The 17,733-nt window shown below is 40.1% G+C and overlaps 1 protein-coding gene across 1 annotated transcript in view; it reads left to right on the top strand.

Annotated features, from left to right (window-relative positions):
* The window catches only part of LOC138965224 (acid phosphatase type 7-like), a 24,929-nt gene extending 17,134 nt beyond the window's left edge, over nucleotides 1–7,795 (top strand). Inside the window, exons 8-10 of the mRNA XM_070337353.1 lie at nucleotides 3,849–4,052; nucleotides 5,178–5,371; nucleotides 6,721–7,795. Coding sequence (XP_070193454.1) covers nucleotides 3,849–4,052; nucleotides 5,178–5,371; nucleotides 6,721–7,199 — 877 coding nt within the window. The 3' untranslated portion in view covers nucleotides 7,200–7,795. The remainder of the gene's footprint in view (nucleotides 1–3,848; nucleotides 4,053–5,177; nucleotides 5,372–6,720) is intronic.
* Nucleotides 7,796–17,733: the final 9,938 nt, after the last annotated feature.

Raw genomic sequence — 17,733 nt, 5'->3', positions numbered from 1 at the left:
TAAAAACACGCTCAGAAAGTTAAAACAAAGAGAGGTACAGAAAAGCGTGCTATCCTTCTTAGCGCAACTACTACCCCGCTCTTCTTGTCAATTTCACTGCCTTTGCCATGAGCGGTGGACTGACGATGCTACGAGTATACGGTCTTGCTGAAAAATGGCATTGCGTTCAGTTTCATTCTGTGAGTTCGACAGCTACTTGACTAAATATTGTATTTTCGCCTTACGCGACTTGTTTTTGACTTGGAGAGAATTTCTAAAATCATTTCTCAGTAACTCATAGAAAGTCTCTCTGTTGCACAGAGACATTATTTCTGGGGAAAAGCAACGACTACAAAACAGTAAGAATATTGAACAGTTAGTCTAAAAGATGAGTATTTCACAATTGACGGCCGTGGTGCTCAAAAACAATTCTGAGAAAACGGCGTTAAAGGTGTACAAAATGATGTCAAATGTTAAGAAATTCCTTTGAAAATGATCACTTCATTGCAAGGAAGAGAATCATGATGACAAAATGTCATCGCACAATATGAATCTTTGATATTCAAAGTGCCCAAAATTGCTGATAACGGCCATATCACGTTTTTAGACCACAATTTCGTGCCACCTCTGGTCTGAAACTATAGAATTAGACTTGTATAGAAATCAAAAAACAAAAATGGTAGGTAATTGGAACGTTTGTCATTCTTTCTTTCTTTCTTTCTTTATTTGGTGTTTAACGTCGTTTTCAACCATTCAAGGTTATATCGCGACGGAGAAAGGGGGGAGATGGGATAGGGGAAAGGGGGGAGATGGGATAGAGCCACTTGTTAATTGTTTCTTGTTCACAAAAGCACCAATCAAAAATTTGCTCCAGGGGCTTGCAACGTAGTACAATATTTGACCTTACTGGGAGAATGCAAGTTTCCAGTACAAAGGACTTAACATTTCTTACATACTGCTTGACTAAAATCTTTACAAACATTGACTATATTCTATACAAGAAACACTTAACAAGGGTAAAAGGAGAAACGTAACCGTTAGTCGCCTCTTACGACATGCTGGGTAGCATCGGGTAAATTCTTTCTCGTCCCAACCAATATGGGACTCCCCCTAACCCGCGGGGGGTACGTTTGTCATTGACAAAACAAAACGTTACAGGTTCTTGTACGTCGACCCAAAGGACTTGCATATGATACATTCTGTCGTGCACAATTATTTTTAAGAGTGTGGAAAACGAGGGTTGACGAGGACAGCCAGTACTCTGTGAATGTCCTTCTTGGTCCCATGTTTTAATGCAAAGGCAGGAAAGTGGAACACCAAGGAGTGGGGTGGATTTTACAACACAACAACACGTAACTGTTGCACTCAGCGAGAGTAGACTCCTGTTTGGGTGAACGGAAACACTTCCCTATATTACTTTGGCTGACGATGGTAGGTCTGGACGCGAGACAGAGACAGACAGCGTGGCGGTTCATCACAATCACCTTTGCAGGCGAAGTCCTGTCAAACGGGATTGAGAATTTTAGAGCTTGTTTCTTAGCCCTATATTATCTGTTGTGGCTTCTCAAATGCCAGAACATACAGACAGACAAAAGCCGCTAGACCACATCACAAACAGAACTCTACAATCCACAGGTTTTTGCCCACACACACACACAAACACACACACACACAGAGAAGCCGTATCTATATATGTATATCTATATCTATAAATATATAGAGATAGGTGACAGTGTATTTTTCGCGTGGCTATAAATTGATTCGACCTTTTCACTTTGACAGAAAGAACAACTTACGGGTGCAAGGGAAGCGTTCTGGACAGCGCAGTGACATTCTAATAATAGTAACTTTGAAACGGGAATATGGGGTGAATCGCGAGACAGAGACAGACAGCGTGGCGGTTCATCACAATCACCTTTGCAGGCGAAGTCCTGTCAAACGGGATTGAGAATTTTAGAGCTTATTTCTTAGCCCTATATTATCTGTTGTGGCTTCTCAAATGCCAGAACATACAGACAGACAAAAGCCGCTAGACCACATCACAAACAGAACTCTACAATACACAGGTTTTTGCCCACACACACACACACACACACACACACACACACACACAGAAGCCGTATATATATATGTATATCTATATCTATAAATATATAGAGATAGGTGAGAGTGTATTTTTCGCGTGGCTATAAATTGATTCGACCTTTTCACTTTGACAGTAAGAACAACTTACGTGTGCAAGGGAAGCGTTCTGGACAGCGCAGTGACATTCTAAAAATAGTAACTTAGAAACGGGAATATGGATTGAAGCCACACGAAGGAAGGGAGATAAACGCAAAACACTGGAGAAGATAAGGAAGAGTTACTTGTAATGGTGAAATGAACACAAAAACCAAAATCGGTTCAGCGCTGCGCGCTGAGAGCACGTGTTGAAATATCTCATCGATGATATTGTGTCCGGGGTGTAGCTGAATACGGTGTCCAAATTTGAAAAAGATCCACCGAGAACTTTGGCGTTGTGATGTGGTCTAGCGGCTTTGGTGTGTCGGTATGGGGGCCCGGGTAGCTGAGGTGGAACCAAAATCGGTTCAGCGCTGCGCGCTGAGAGCACGTGTTGAAATATCTCATCGATGAGGTTGTGTCCGGGGTCTCTCTGAATAAGCCCACCAAATTTGAAGCAGATCCATCGAGAACTTTGGCCGTGCATCGCGCACACACACATACACACACACACACAGACAGACAGACAGACAGACAGACACAAGTCGTATATATATATATATACCATTCCGTGAGAAAACCAGCATATCTGCTCTTGTGACCCAAGGTCAGTTTTTTTATTTTAGCGGTTTAGATGTACTTGATTGAAGACTGGGACTAAATTTGGAACTACATGTACAAGGGTGTTATCCATTGAATGTATCACCGCAACAGTACTAGCTAGACAACACTCGACAAACAAATAATAAAAAAATAATAAAAAAATTAGTCCTAGCTTCCCACCCACCAATGTGATAAATGCACGAAGCACAAGTGTTTCGTACACCAGTCAGAAAGAAGACAGAATATATCCGCTGATTATGATTGCGACACCGAGAATCTCAAAATTAACTGCCAAGTTATCTCTCACGATCAGGTTTCAAAATGTGTCATTAAATTTGTTGCAGGTAATCCGGGGAGGAGTTTTAAGTGTTGTCATCAACCTTGTATAGCTATTTCATTCCACGGAAATGTTTTCCCTTTTTCACAACCTGTTGCAGCTGTTTCACGGAGGTGTTTCAGTTTTTTCATCAACTCTTTGCAGCTATTCCATTAATGTAATTTAAATGTTGCCATCAACCATATCCGGCTATTCCATTGAAGTGTTTCAAATGTTGCCATAAACCTTTTTCAGCTATTCCACAGAGGTGTTTCAAATCTTGCCATCAACCTTATCCGGCTATTTTATTAAAGTGTTTCAAATGGTGCCATAAACCTTTTTCAGCTATTCCATTGAAGTGTTTCAAATGTTTGCCATCAAACTTTTCCAGTTATTCCAGGCCTTTGAGATGTTTCAAATCTTGCCACCAACCTTTTCCAGCTACATGCATTTTATTGAAGTGTTTCAAAGGTTGCCATCAACCTTTTACAGCCATTCCACAGAGCTGTTCTTCCCCCCACCTGCGCGTGCCGACACTTCTCCAGGCTGGTGGACGACCTTTCTTTTGAGACCTGATTTGACAAGGGTTTCCACGGTATAAATAAAAGCCCGAAGGAGATTTGAAAGTTTTTGCTATCGTATAACCATTACAGCTCCCTAATAGGTACAAGCCTGCGGGACACGAACTATCACCTCAGCCTTGACATTTTTTGTCACGTTTTGTGGGCAGCTACTCCACAGAGGTGTTCTTCACCCACCACGAGGCGTACGCATGCCGACAGTTCTACTGGCTGGTGGACGATCTGACCAAGGCCAACACTAACCGCCACAACGTGCCGTGGGTCGTAGCCATGGGACACAGGCCCATGTACTGCAGCAACGACAACGGCGACGATTGCACCAACCTGCCTTTCCGTGGCAGAGTCCGTGCTGGGTAAGAATGCGTGCTGAGGTGAAACGCTAGATGAAAAAATGTGTGGACGATGATGTTGATAATGTTTTGGTCAGAAAGAAGAAGAAGAAGAAGAAGAAGAAGAAGAAGAAGAAGAAGAAGAAGAAGAAGAAGAAGAAGAAGAAGAAGAAGAAGAAGAAATAATAATAATAATAATAATAAAACATTCTTTTATAGCGCTGTTTACCGCCGAATGGCAGTCTCATGGCGCTTTACATTAGACATTAAAATTTAACATTTTACATAAAAAGTTTTCTCGTAAGAAATAACATACAAGCATTAAAAACAATTCATAGACAACGACCACTTATAGTTATATAAAATAATCTAGAAAAATTGTTTTTAAAAAGATGAAAAAAAACCAAAACAAAACACGTAAGATAAGTAATAGACACATAGTTACACATAAAAAGTCTGACAATAAAACAGAACTCACATAAAAGCGTACAGATCTAAAACAGAACGAAGATGTAACATAGACTGTGGGGCAACAAATTAAACAACTAACAACTAGAAGAAGAAGAAGAAGAAGAAGAAGAAGAAGAAGAAGAAGAAGAAGAAGAAGAAGAAGAAGCAGCCAGCAGCCAGCAGCAGCAGAAAAGTAAAGGAAGAAGATGAAGAAAAAAAAGAAGACGAAGAAGAAGAAGAAACAGCACACCAAGGAACCAACCTATCATCATACTGTTAGTGCGTGTGTGTTGAATGAACACATGTTGAACATTTGACAGTGTAGATAGTAGTGGTGGTGACGGCAGCAGTAGAACCAGAGGTAGGTGGTGGTGTTGGTGATGAAGCAGAAGAAGAAGGAAAAAAACGTAATTATCAAGGAACCAACCTATCATCATACATTTTCTATACGTGTGTGCGGATCATAACAGAAGATATCCCAGTTAGAAACAACAACAACAATATCTTGTAAAGTCAATACAAATACTTAGTATGAGCGAAACCCAAAACCTTCTATTGTTTTGCCCAACTGAGTGATATGGATATAAAATTAGACTGATATCTTTTTTTTTGCCACTAAACAAGAGATCGTCACAGATAAGTTATATTGTGTTTGCTTGTTTGAACAGAATGATTGTTATTAGTACGATTCTTTTTCAGATTGGAGAAAATGTTTCACGCACAAGGCGTCGATCTAATCATAGAGGCTCACGAGCACTCTTACGAACGTTCGTGGCCTGTTTTTGATCATGACGTCATCCAGACCAATTACGTCAACCCGAAAGGGTCTGTACACGTCATTACGGGTGCAGCGGGGAACAAGGAGGGCAAGGATCAAATGGTGCCCTATTTAAGTAAGTTGAATGGTCAAAACATTATCTTCAGTTCTATCTTGAAAAGGATTTTTTTCACCGCCGTAGATCTGTCCAGGCTTTTGTATGGGATGGGAACATCTTTCCATTAGTTGTTTGTTTGTTTGTTTGCTTAACGCCCAGCCGACCACGAAGGTCCATATCAGGGCGGTGCTGCTTTGACATATAACGTGCGCCACACACAAGACAGAAGTCGCAGCACAGGCTTCATGTCTCACCCAGTCACATTATTCTGACACCGGATCAACCAGTCCTAGCACTAACCCCATAATGCCAGACGCCAATTTTAAAGTCTTAGGTATGACCCGGCCGACCCGGGGTTCGAACCCACGACCTCCCGATCACGGGGCGGACGCCTTACCACTAGGCCAACCGTGCCGGTTTTCCATTAGGTCACATACTAAAAATCAACAAAGCAGCTGGCTGCTTTCTGTGAAAAGTGATTTTTTAATGAATTTTTTTCACACATTTGTGTAAGCGTAAGTTACAACATTTCGGCAAAGAGTCCCCAGGCTGCACAGCCAGCAGCCAGCCTATGGAATGTTAGTATGTGTTCAAGTGGCAGGATGCTCTTACCACAATTGTTGAAAGCCTGGATGGGGGTATGGTGATTCACAAGATGTTCTGAACAGTTGAGTGAATGAAGCGTGCATTGTATACATGTCATGCCGAATTCACGGAATCGGCAACATTTTTGCCCATTTCGCATTATCCGCAAAACGCTGCCCATCAAGTTACGCGAAATCGGCAGCGTTTTGCCGAAAACGCAGAAAGGCCTCTATAAATATAAGTGTGTAGTATTTGGGTAAGGCGTTGGCCAATGGTCATCTACTGACAACTTATATTTTAAAATGACCTATATTTTGTGGCTGGAAGTTGATCCACTGAGGAGGTTGTTACAACACTATAGTAGTCGATTGTGTTGGTCACCCGTGTGTGTGTGTGTGCGTGCGTGTGTGTGTGCAGGGGTGCATGGACGTGTGTCGTGTGCGTGTGCAGTGTGCAGGGGTGCATGAACGTGTGTGTGTGTGTGTGTGTGTGTGTGTGTGTGTCGGCGTGATCGTGTTTGTGTGCAGTGTGATCTCCGATTAAAAGAAAGAGAGAGGGGGAGGGAGAGAGAGTGCAAGAGAGTTCGTACGTGCGTTCGCGCATGTGTCCGTGTTTTCGTGCGTGTATGTGTGCGTGGCTTTGTGTGTACGCGATGACTCAAAGTTTGAGCCATAAAAAAACACAGGATTTCTGGCTGTTTCCCTAACTTGTATCTTCTTAAATTCACAACTCACACACACACACACACACATATTAATAATACTTTTATTTCCGTTCATCAGAAGCCTGGTCAGCCTACCGCCACGCCACTCCGCACGAGAACAACTTCGGACGCCTGCACGCGATGAACCAAACACACCTGTTCTGGGAACAAGTCGGGGTCGAAAACACGACAGTGTTTGACAGCTTTTGGCTCGTGCAACACGCTCACGGGCCTTTCGTGCAGGGCTTGAACTGTTCAGTGTCCGCCAGCAACAGACACAGTTCTTGTACCTGCCCTCCTCCCTTTTACACCTGGATCATAATCTACGTTCTGTGTCTTATCGTCGGCCTTGTCGTCACTGCTGTCGTCAGTAAAGTGCTGTTGAAGAGGAGGAGAAGAATGCGGGGGTCGCGTTGCTGTAAAAGTCGGAGAGAAGCAGTCAGCATGTGCTGCGATCATGACACTGTCAGTGACCCGAGGGTCATCAGGAAGGTCTACGTCAAGGATTTCCGTGACGTGGATGATTTAGAAGCTCTGTTACCGGAGGATGGAAAATGATTCGTTTTTTGTTAGCATTGAGAATTTTTACGCAACGAAAATAAGGTTGTGGATGGATGGACAGATGCACGAGTGTACGGGTACGTGAAAGGGTAAATGGATGTAGGGACGGATGGGTAGGTGAATGTGTGTGAGCGTGTTTGTGTGGGGGTGAATGAGTGTGATGACGGATGAACGCACCAGCAGCTGTTACTTATGGATGCGCGTGTGGGTCTTTTGCCACGCTACCCTTGCCTTCTTGACTCTTGTATTTCCATCCCTCACGACTGGATGGATGGATGAATGGCTGGATTTGCATTTGTGTTTTTTTACTGTAAGTGTAAGACTTTTCGTTTTGTGATGATTACGTTTAACGTATCGTCTTGTACATTATATATGTTGTTGAATAGCAGTTTATGGTGTAACTACGTTTAACTGGGTTTTTTTTAATTCTGCTTCGACTATTTATTACAATGCAGACTTCATGTTTATCCTGTCGTAGAGTGTACTATTTCTACTGGAATTCAAACGTTTGCCTGCATATGATCCTAGTATTGGTCGATTCTAAAATGATTTCTGTAACATCCGTACAGCATTAAATCCAATTTTGCCACTCGTGAATTTTCATGTTCCATAATCCACTTGCGTATCGTACTCAACTTTGGATGTTTTTCAACACTGAATTGTTAACGTTTTTCCTGTTCTTTCTTTCTTTATTTGGTGTTTAACGTCGTTTTCAACCATTCAAGGTTTTATCGCGACGGGGAAAGGGGGGAGATGGGATAGAGCCACTTGTTATTGTTAATTGTTTCTTGTTCACAAAAGCACTAATCAAAAAATTGCTCCAGGGGCTTGCAACGTAGTACAATATATGACCTTACTGGGAGAATGCAAGGTTTCCAGTACAAAGGACTTAACATTTCTTACATACTGCTTGACTAAAATCTGTACAAACAATTGACTATATTCTAAACAAGAAACACTTAACAAGGGTAAAAGGAGAAACATAACCGTTAGTCGCCTCTTACGACATGCTGGGTAGCATCGGGTAAATTCTTTCTCGTCCCAACCAATATGGGACTCCCCCTAACCCGCGGGGGGTAACGTTTTTCCTGTGTTGTTTTTTTCTTCTCATAATCCAGGAAAATAATTATAACATTACTCCGATAGGAATGTTTTCTGGTATGGATCTTTGTATCAGGCATGGGAATTGAAAACTGTAAAAAAGGCGGAACATTTAGAACTGAAGACGCGAAGCGTCAAGTCGACGGCGCGAAGCGCCTAGCCTTACTAGGGGGGTCCGGGGGCATGCCCCCCCCCCCCCCCCCCCCCGGAAAAATTGTTTTCTCTAAAGAACCCAGATGGTGCAATCTGGTGTCATCTTGACATCTGAGCTCAAGTTTGCCATTAAATTCTGTTTTTAGAATCAGAGTTTTTAGTACAAAAATGTACCAATTTTTGCTTTTTTGAAGAAAAAAAATATATGGAGAATACTACATGGCTTGCTGTGTCGTACCAGATTTACACGAGTTGTTTTTTTAAATATTGAACTGCGAGCGAAAGCGAGCTGTTCACTATTTGAAAAAGCAACGAGTGTAAATCTGGTACGAAACAGCAAGCCATGTAGTATTCTGTTTATCCTACATACTGTACTTACGTGTATTTTACTGAAAATGTCCTGCATTCGGGGCAGCTAAATTGAAGACACTTGTATTGGAACCTCGATCTCTTCTAAAGCCTCGTGCAATCTATTACGTCATAGCAAAGAAACGTCACTCTGAAAGTGTGGCGTGACGTGTTAGTTAAAAAAATTCATCGAGGGTAATTAGCGAGGGCAATTTTTTTTTCTATAATGACGTTTGTCTCGGTGACTTTGGCATCATGAGCAGTGGAAAAACAGGTCCCTGCCAGACTTGCTTGACATGACCTCATTTACATGATACACACACGTGTGATTTGAACGATTATTATCTCACGGGTGTCTCTCTCACGTATGTAGGATAAATACATGTATTATATGGTTTAAATTTGTAAAAAAAAATTGATCTGTTGAGACAAACAGGAAAATGTAACTTGTAACACAATCTGTGCAATCTGGTTTACTTTCAAACATAAAAGTTCAATAACTGAGGCGGGCGGTAGCAGTGCGTGAACAAAGTACGGAAAGTTTTCGCGGGCTTTTGCGCAAAGGCCAAAGTAACCGGTGCTTTTTTTGTGTGCCTCCCCCCTTTATTTTTTCGGCGGACACTTTTGCATTTTCGGCGGAACAAAAATAAAATTCGGCGGAAATCCGCCGTTCGGCGGACAATTCCCATGCCTGTTGTATGCTGTACTTTCTTTCTTTCTTTATTTGGTGTTTAACGTCCTTTTCAACCGTTCAAGGTTATATCGCGACGGGGAAAGGGGGGGGGGGGGGGGGGATGGGATAGAGCCACTTGTTAATTGTTTCTTGTTCACAAAAGCACTAATCAAAAAATTGCTCCAGGGGCTTGCAACGTAGTACAATGTATTACCTTACTGGGAGAATGCAAGTTTCCAGTACAAAGGACTTAACATTTCTTACATACTGCTTGACTAAAATCTTTACAAACATTGACTATATTCTAAACAAGAAACACTTAACAAGGGTAAAAGGAGAAACATAACCGTTAGTCGCCTCTTACGACATGCTGGGTAGCGTGTATGATGTACGTTTTCTGTGAAAAATATAATGAATGTGGGTATATATAGATAGATCGAGCGAGCGAGAGAGAGAGAGAGAAACAGAGGGAGAGATAGAGAAAATCTGATTGACCCGGTATCTTTTTTGTATGAAAACAAAATACTGTATCTGGTGTGTGTGTGTGTGTGCGCCAGAGAGAAATAGAGAGAGACAGAGACAGAGGGAGAGAGAGAGTCTGATTTATCCGGTATGGGTTTTTTCGCCATCCCCCTGCGCACTCTTGCAGTCAAAAATGACTTCATCACACACAGACATTTTACTGTAAGATGTAAATTGTTTGTTTATTTACATCCTAGCAAAAACACTTGACCACAATAAGATGCGTTACATACATTAAGAAATGATGTGGCTTCAAATAACAATATTGAATAAATAGCAGTTTCATTTTTTGTAAATCAATAAAAGTTCATATAAATCATAAACAGAGTCAAAGATCTATACAAACGCAGGACAGACGAGCTTATCTTTGCAGAAGATTGATTTTGGGGTCGACCGTTGGGAAACGCAAGTCATAGAAAATTTAAGCTACAAAGATTCAAAGGCTGGGGAACCGAACAAACCCATGAAAAGATATCAGTGAGATATTGCAATCACAATTACTAGGCACATCAGCAACATTATGTGATGATCGTACATAAGCCCTAAATAATTTTCAGATGTAAAAAAAAAAAGAAAATCACAATTCTACACTTTCTAGCTCAACTAGTGCTACTAGTTTTCTATACTATTCTTTCTGGTCCTCAAAAGTTCTATGCTTCCTAGTTCTCCTTAGCTTATACTATACCATAACATACTTCCTAGTTCTTCGTTCTACTATTACTATACTATGATTTCTATAGTTCTCCTTAGTTGTCGTGTACTATACCATACATTATTCCCCCATCTGCTTCTTTCTCTCTGTTAACTTGAAGGGGTGTTTATTTTTTGGTAAACACCAAGCAACCAAAAAATAACCTCCCAGCAACAAACCCGAATCGATAGCTCATGGGTTGAGAAGCTACACTTTGTGTGCACTACAAAGTCATGGGTTGAGAAGCTACACTTTGTGTGCACTACAAAGTACTTTTAGCGACTGAAAAGCCCTGAACGCTCAAATGTACGAAATATACATCACTGGAGCAGACAACACAACCATACCACATTTAAACTAACAACCACAGGTTTTAACACACGAAATCCAATACAAAATGCACGAGTTTGGTTGTTTTCTGAATCGAAATCTACCTTGTTTAAACCATCGGACGGGCAAAGTCTCAAGGCAAGTAACTCACATACTTGGTGTAAAGATTACAGTTGGTCCCCTTCTGGATGTCGTCAAACTAGGCCACTTCGACAAAAAGACTGCAATCTGTCGGTCAATTATTAACTAGATTTCATTTCATCAACAGAACACAGGCAAGCAAATGCACACATCATTGAATGTCAAGAAAATGAAGCGGTTCCTTACACCGTCTTGCCTCAGAAAACCGAACTTCATACAATATTTGACATATATAGGAACACGGGGGCAAAAGTTTGTCTGCTACTCAATACAATGTACTACACTACATAAGAACATTTCCTCCGCGATACCAAAACATGAAAAGAACACAAAAGTATCTGCAGCAGAAAAACAGCATAACTATGCACTTTATTTTATTCCAAACCAAATAAACAGCTGTAAAGTGTTAGCAGAACTGAATGATTTTCACGGAACTCTCCAACTGCGCATTAATCACTTGCTTGTGCAGGAAAACTGGCAGAGTCATTAGGACTCAATCAAACTGTTCAGGGATGTCGTTAGGCGTCGGACATCGGACATAGACTGATTAAAAGGCTAAAATGTCCGATTCACATAACCGCATGGTGGTCAGATGTCCTATCATTTTCAACTGAGCGCGGTCATTGTCTGATAAGAACTCCATTCCTTCGGACAGCGCGTTATTTGATGATTTTCCTTTCATGATAGAAATCTTCAAAAAGCGACCAAGCGCTCTCGCGTACATGTGCACCGAAGTTGTGCAGTGCAGATCTTGCATTTTCCGAATCGTTTGCGGTATGAGCTATTTGCGTACACCTGTCTAAAGCACGGGAGACAACTCCAACTGACCAAGGCTTGCGTCTGCTTTAATTTGCTTTCGGTTAGAGATGAAGCGCACGGCACTGAATTATTCCACCGAAAAAAACTAAAGCCTGCCAAAGAACAACAAAAGCTGAACACGTTTAGCGTTTGAACAGCATCGTGTGCTACATAAGGGTCAAGAACATGGGAAAACACGGCTAGCAATTGCATCATTTTGGAAAATGACAGTGGCAGTGTCGCCGCTGAAACCTCCACAATCACGGAAAGTAAAGTTTCGTGACTTGAAGATGATGTCGGCCGGTACAACAGGAAATTCACACATACGGTCTTTTAATAAGGTTAACTATTCATGGCTGACCCTGTTTAGTACTAGTTGGTTAGAATTTGACAGCAAAGAGACCATATACATAGGCAAACTGTTTTGTCGAATATGTCAAGAAAAATTATAATGTCCTATTAACATGTCTGAAAGCAGTCAAATGTCCTATTGATGCCGAAGAGCTCAGGACATTTGTCCTATTGCCTGTATAGGTATGAATTTGTGGCAACATCCCTGCTGTTGCACAGAAAAGAGAAATAAATTGGTTACACACCTCGTCTCGGTGAATATTAAAAATAATGGTCTCAGTTCGCAGTCATGAAAAAAGTCGCTGCAGTTCGCATTTTTCATGATCCGCGCACTTCGACCATCATTTTTAATATTCACCGAGACTCGGCATGTAACCCAGGGGCGTACTTTAGCATACAACGCTTCCTATATATCTCCATAGTTTTACTATATCACACAATGCTTGCAATATATTCTTTTTGCACTAAGTTCATGGAGGCCATTTAACTGAGGATTGCACATGAATCGACACATGGGAACGACATTACGGTTTGCACATGCATTTTGCAAATTTTCGGCCAATGAACCTGTGACGCCTAAGTAGAAATGTCCAAATTTTCTTGTGAAAATTACCAAAGATAGGGACACCAAAAAAGGAAAACAATATCCAATAAGTCATATGTTTGATGCCACACGCGGACAAATCAGGTGTTTTGTTGGAAAAAGCCAATACATCTTTTGACAGTATAAATTTCATAGTCGTTTTAAATGCATCGTGATATATTTTTGTGAGTAAAGAGAATAGTAGCCCTCTTAATCTAAGTAATTTGGTGTAATGAACAATAATTTTCAGGGGGACAAAGAAGTGCAAAAGTTGAGCTGTTTGGGGCAGATAATTCACCAGATAGACACGTCAAATGTGTTCAGTGTATATGCAACTAAGGAGGGCAGGAAGCCGGCAAAATACACCTACATACAATGCGTCCTACTCTCCTGAGCTGCATATACACTAAACACAAAAAGTTTAGGATATTTTTAAGGGGTACAGCCTGAATGGCAAACAGCAGTGTTTTGGTCAAAAACATATTGCATGTGAAGATCTGCCACCCATGGCCTGATATGTAAAAAGCAGAACATTTCACACCTTGTTCACAGTCAGCGCTCTTGTTGCGTTTCTTTACAATGTATATGATGTTGTGACAAAAGGTCGTGGCAAAAAGAGTAGAAAAATCAAAAATCAAAAAATATTTTTTGACACAAGTGCATTTTTATGCTGAATGTTTCATATTTTCATTACATAAAATAAAATAGGAAAAGATAGTTTGGTCAGCGGGTTCTGTAGAATAAGCATATTTTGTTAACAATCTGACAGATGTTGGTCGTGATGCTGGACATACCATTTGATTGATTTACCTCCATAAATGAAACTTCTGCAATCCAAATACCTTTTATAAATCAAAAGAAAGTACAACACCAGTGAATTACACGCAAACAATTCCAAAACCAACTTACATTATTTATTTTTTATACATGATGTTTTGTCCAACATCACGACCGACATAAACATCACGTTTCCGTTTAATGTGTTTACAAAATAAATGACAAAAGAACACTTCTGTCAGTTAAAATCAAGGATATGTAATTCCTTTTACATAAAAACACACACAAAAGAGCTCATTAACTTCAAATTACCATGATCATGGCACTTTTTGAGTCGGTTGTGATGATTAGGCGATGGACAAACTTGATGCTTGTCATTTCATTTTCAACAAAAGAGAATACAAAAAACAATTTTGGGGGGCTATTACCTTAACTACTACAGATCTAGTATTTGCAAAAAAACATAAAGGGGACTGGAAGAGCCTTTGTTACGATGACTGTGCTTAATCTTATGGTCGGTTGTGATGACATAGCGATGGACAAACAAAATTAAACATAACACTTAAAGTTAAAACTAAAAGACAGACAACTCTTTTTCTGTCTTATTTTGCATTCTCTCTCTCTCTCTCCATATATAATACTAATAATATGCAAAACAAAACCCATAAAGAGGACTGGAAGAGCCTTTGGTTTATGGCTTAGCATGTTATCGTAGCGAACGTTCGCAAGCTCTTTCCTCTGTGCAACTCACGACAGGCCTGGAAAAAGTCATAATTAATTTGTAGCTTAAGTTAAATAAACTGAAAATGGGAAAATGCTGTAGAGTGGGAAAGCATCTTAAATGCACCTTCATCAGCGATGATCAGGACTCTGCAGTAATCTGGACTACAACATAAATTGTTTAGGCTACGTTAATTCAAAAACGTTAATTCAATATAAGTTATAAGCCCATAACTATAGCTTATGTAACTCTGTAAGCAAGCACACACACACACATACACACATACACACACACAGAGCCTGCACTGACAGTGACACCCAACATTTTTTTTTTTACTTAAAAGTTAAACTGAGTTTTTAGGCCATGACCTACTGGTAGGCCTACTACAACTAGTGTCGTCTGATAATCAATTGACAACTGACCTACTTCTTTACTACTACTTTAAAAGAAGGGAAAACAGCTTACAACAACAACAAAAATTCCAAAAAATATACCAAAGAAATGTAAGGTAAGTTGGTTATGACAGTGAACATAGCAAGTTTGTCTTCTGGAGAAGTCATCACAACCGACAGTAAACTATGTGTGGATTGGAAATATTCATGCAGAAATTCATTCAGTTGCTTGTCGTCAATAATTAGCTGCTGTACAAAACATCGAACGAACATTTTCAAATTGTTTGCTTTCTCGAAACAGCCGTGAATTACATTTCGTATGTCGGTCATGTTCGGTTGTGACTTTGGACATACAAAATAATTTGTCCTCTCTCAGCTTTTTACCTATCGCACTCATTCGATGAGCGCGAACAACAAACAGAGAGCAGTGTGTCGTATTTTGATGCGCTCTGTTTCGTTTGAATAACATGCAAATTCGAAATGAGTTCAATGAAAAATTATTTCTAACAGATTGTTTGTCGGTTGTGATGTAGATGTCGGTTGTGACGTCAACTTGTAATTCAGAAAATACGGACAAACGAAGCTCTTTTACCTTCCCTTCTTCGACGCGCCATTTCCAAGAAAAACAAGCCTCGGTTTGAAATCAGTTGGGAGCGATGCTATTAAAACGTACGATCGGAAGTCAACGGAGAGTGTCAGTTGTTGAAAAATTCGTGATTGTTTGGTTGTGACGTCCGGACAAATGATTCGATGCTTAGCAAATTATTCGGCATATCTCTGTCATGTTTGTAAATTTCAAATGCCCAGCGATCTCAACTAATACATTAATTCTTTTTGTGTTCTGGAAACTGCAAAAGTTCGGACCGGAGCATAGATGATACATACACACGATGTCAAAACATCGTTGTCACTTCGGACAAACATCGTCACAACCAACAACCTGAAGTTAATTTCTCCGTTTCTAATTAAATATTTTTATATATAGAAGCAGGTTTGTTTACACACATATTGATTTATTATTCTTATTTCCAGATTTACAATGCAGTTTGGTTTTGTGCATTAAAAAGAGTGTTCTGGGTTGATAACAAAAGTATGAGTTCTTGCTTATTGGTTTCGGCGGGAAATTTGTCCGCAGTTTTTCACTTTCATCGTAGATTTAATTCACAAAGCTGTTGTTATAACACACAATTTTATCGTAGGTATCTCTTCATCCTATTTTCAATCCAACAAACAAACACAGACACATACATGTTTTTGATAATGTTGTTTAATTGCTTGCAAACACACATGGGGTCTGGAGCACGACCTTTTGTCACAACATCATTTACAAGGCGCAAACAAGACACATCACAAAAGCAATTTTTCAAAACCTGATTGAATGCATGTCTTACATGTATACAGGAAACAGAAGCAATTCTACAAAGGACAACACCAACAAACAAGTCAACATCCAACATCAGAAAAACAAAACAGAATTCAATGCCATTTTGAACACTTTGTGAGTGTCCCTGTCAGCAAACTACATGCTCAACTTTTCATCCGAAACAGTTTTGAACTTAAGTGTGTATTAAAAGTGTAATACATACTCCATAAAATTAGTTTCTTCTAGTTCTACTTTCGGGAAAACAATTCAGACAAGAGTTTCTTGACCAAAACAAAATAAACAAGTCGCGTGAAGCGATATATAAAAACATTTAGTCAAGCTGTCAGCATTAAAGTAAGAGATTAACACCAACAAACAGTCATCGCCGAGACAATATTTAAGATAGTCTCGACTAACCACACCTAAAGACCCCGACGGGTCACGCTCGTCTCCACGTAGCGTGCCAACGCAAAACTTAGGCCTACTTAACCTATTTTCTGTAATTCTGAGCACATTTGTAGAGTAAACATGACATATGTATATATTTTTGAATTCAGGAGAAATTGAGGAATACGATGCAATCATTTTTAAATCTGTTAGTGAAAATTCGATTTTAATTACAACTTTGATGAGCAAACTAATTAACTAGTTTTTAAGCCTCCAAGCTCAAATGCAATAGCAAAGTCCGGGCTTCGTCGAAGATTACTTGACCAAAATTTCAACCAATTTGGTTGAAAAATGAGAGCGTGACAGTGCTGCCTCAACTTTTACAAAAAGCCGGATATGACGTCACCAGACACTTATCCAAAAAAAGAAAAATATGTCTGGGGATATCATACTCAGGAACTCTACTGTGAAATTTCATGAATATTGGTCCAGTACTTTTCTCTGAATCGCTCTACATACACACACATACATACATACATATGCACGTATGTATACACCACCACCCTCATCTCGCTTTCCCCGTCAATGTTAAATCATTTAGTCAAAACTTGACTAAATGTAAAAATGGTATGTCAGGTTTCAGCCTTTTTCACACACATACATACACGTGTATATATCCATGTATTCATTGTCTTTACATAGATAAGGAGTGTAATACTGTGCCTATTCCAATAGAACTATAAACAAGTGGGGAAAAGGAACAAAACCTGCTATGCAGGCTTGCTTTGAGAACACACACACACACACACACACACACACACACAAACACAGATGCACACAAACACCCTCTCCCCTTTCATCTCACTTCAGCTCAAACAAATTTAAAATCATAAAAAAGAGAGAGCCAGATCCCTTCAACATTATCAATGCCATTCAAAGATGCCCTCTTCATAGAATAAATAAATAAACAGACAAGTAGAAGAGGTTAGTTACCCAACTAACCCATTGTACATATATCTGTACCAAAATTATGATGAACGTTATAGACACAAAGTAGTTCAATTCACTACCACCCTGGGAAAGGGGAAAAAAAAAGGTTACACAGCAAAATCTTTGCAACAGTTGCTTCATTTTCTGCCTGCACTGATTTAAAAATGGAGCAAGGGGGGGAAGGGGGGGGGAGGGGGGGGGGGGGGGCTT

This window comes from Littorina saxatilis, linkage group LG1 (genome assembly GCF_037325665.1).
Source record: "Littorina saxatilis isolate snail1 linkage group LG1, US_GU_Lsax_2.0, whole genome shotgun sequence".
NCBI classification, from domain to species: domain Eukaryota; kingdom Metazoa; phylum Mollusca; class Gastropoda; order Littorinimorpha; family Littorinidae; genus Littorina; species Littorina saxatilis.
Note: the sequence above shows the minus strand (reverse complement) of the source record. Positions and strands in the feature narration are given on the sequence as shown.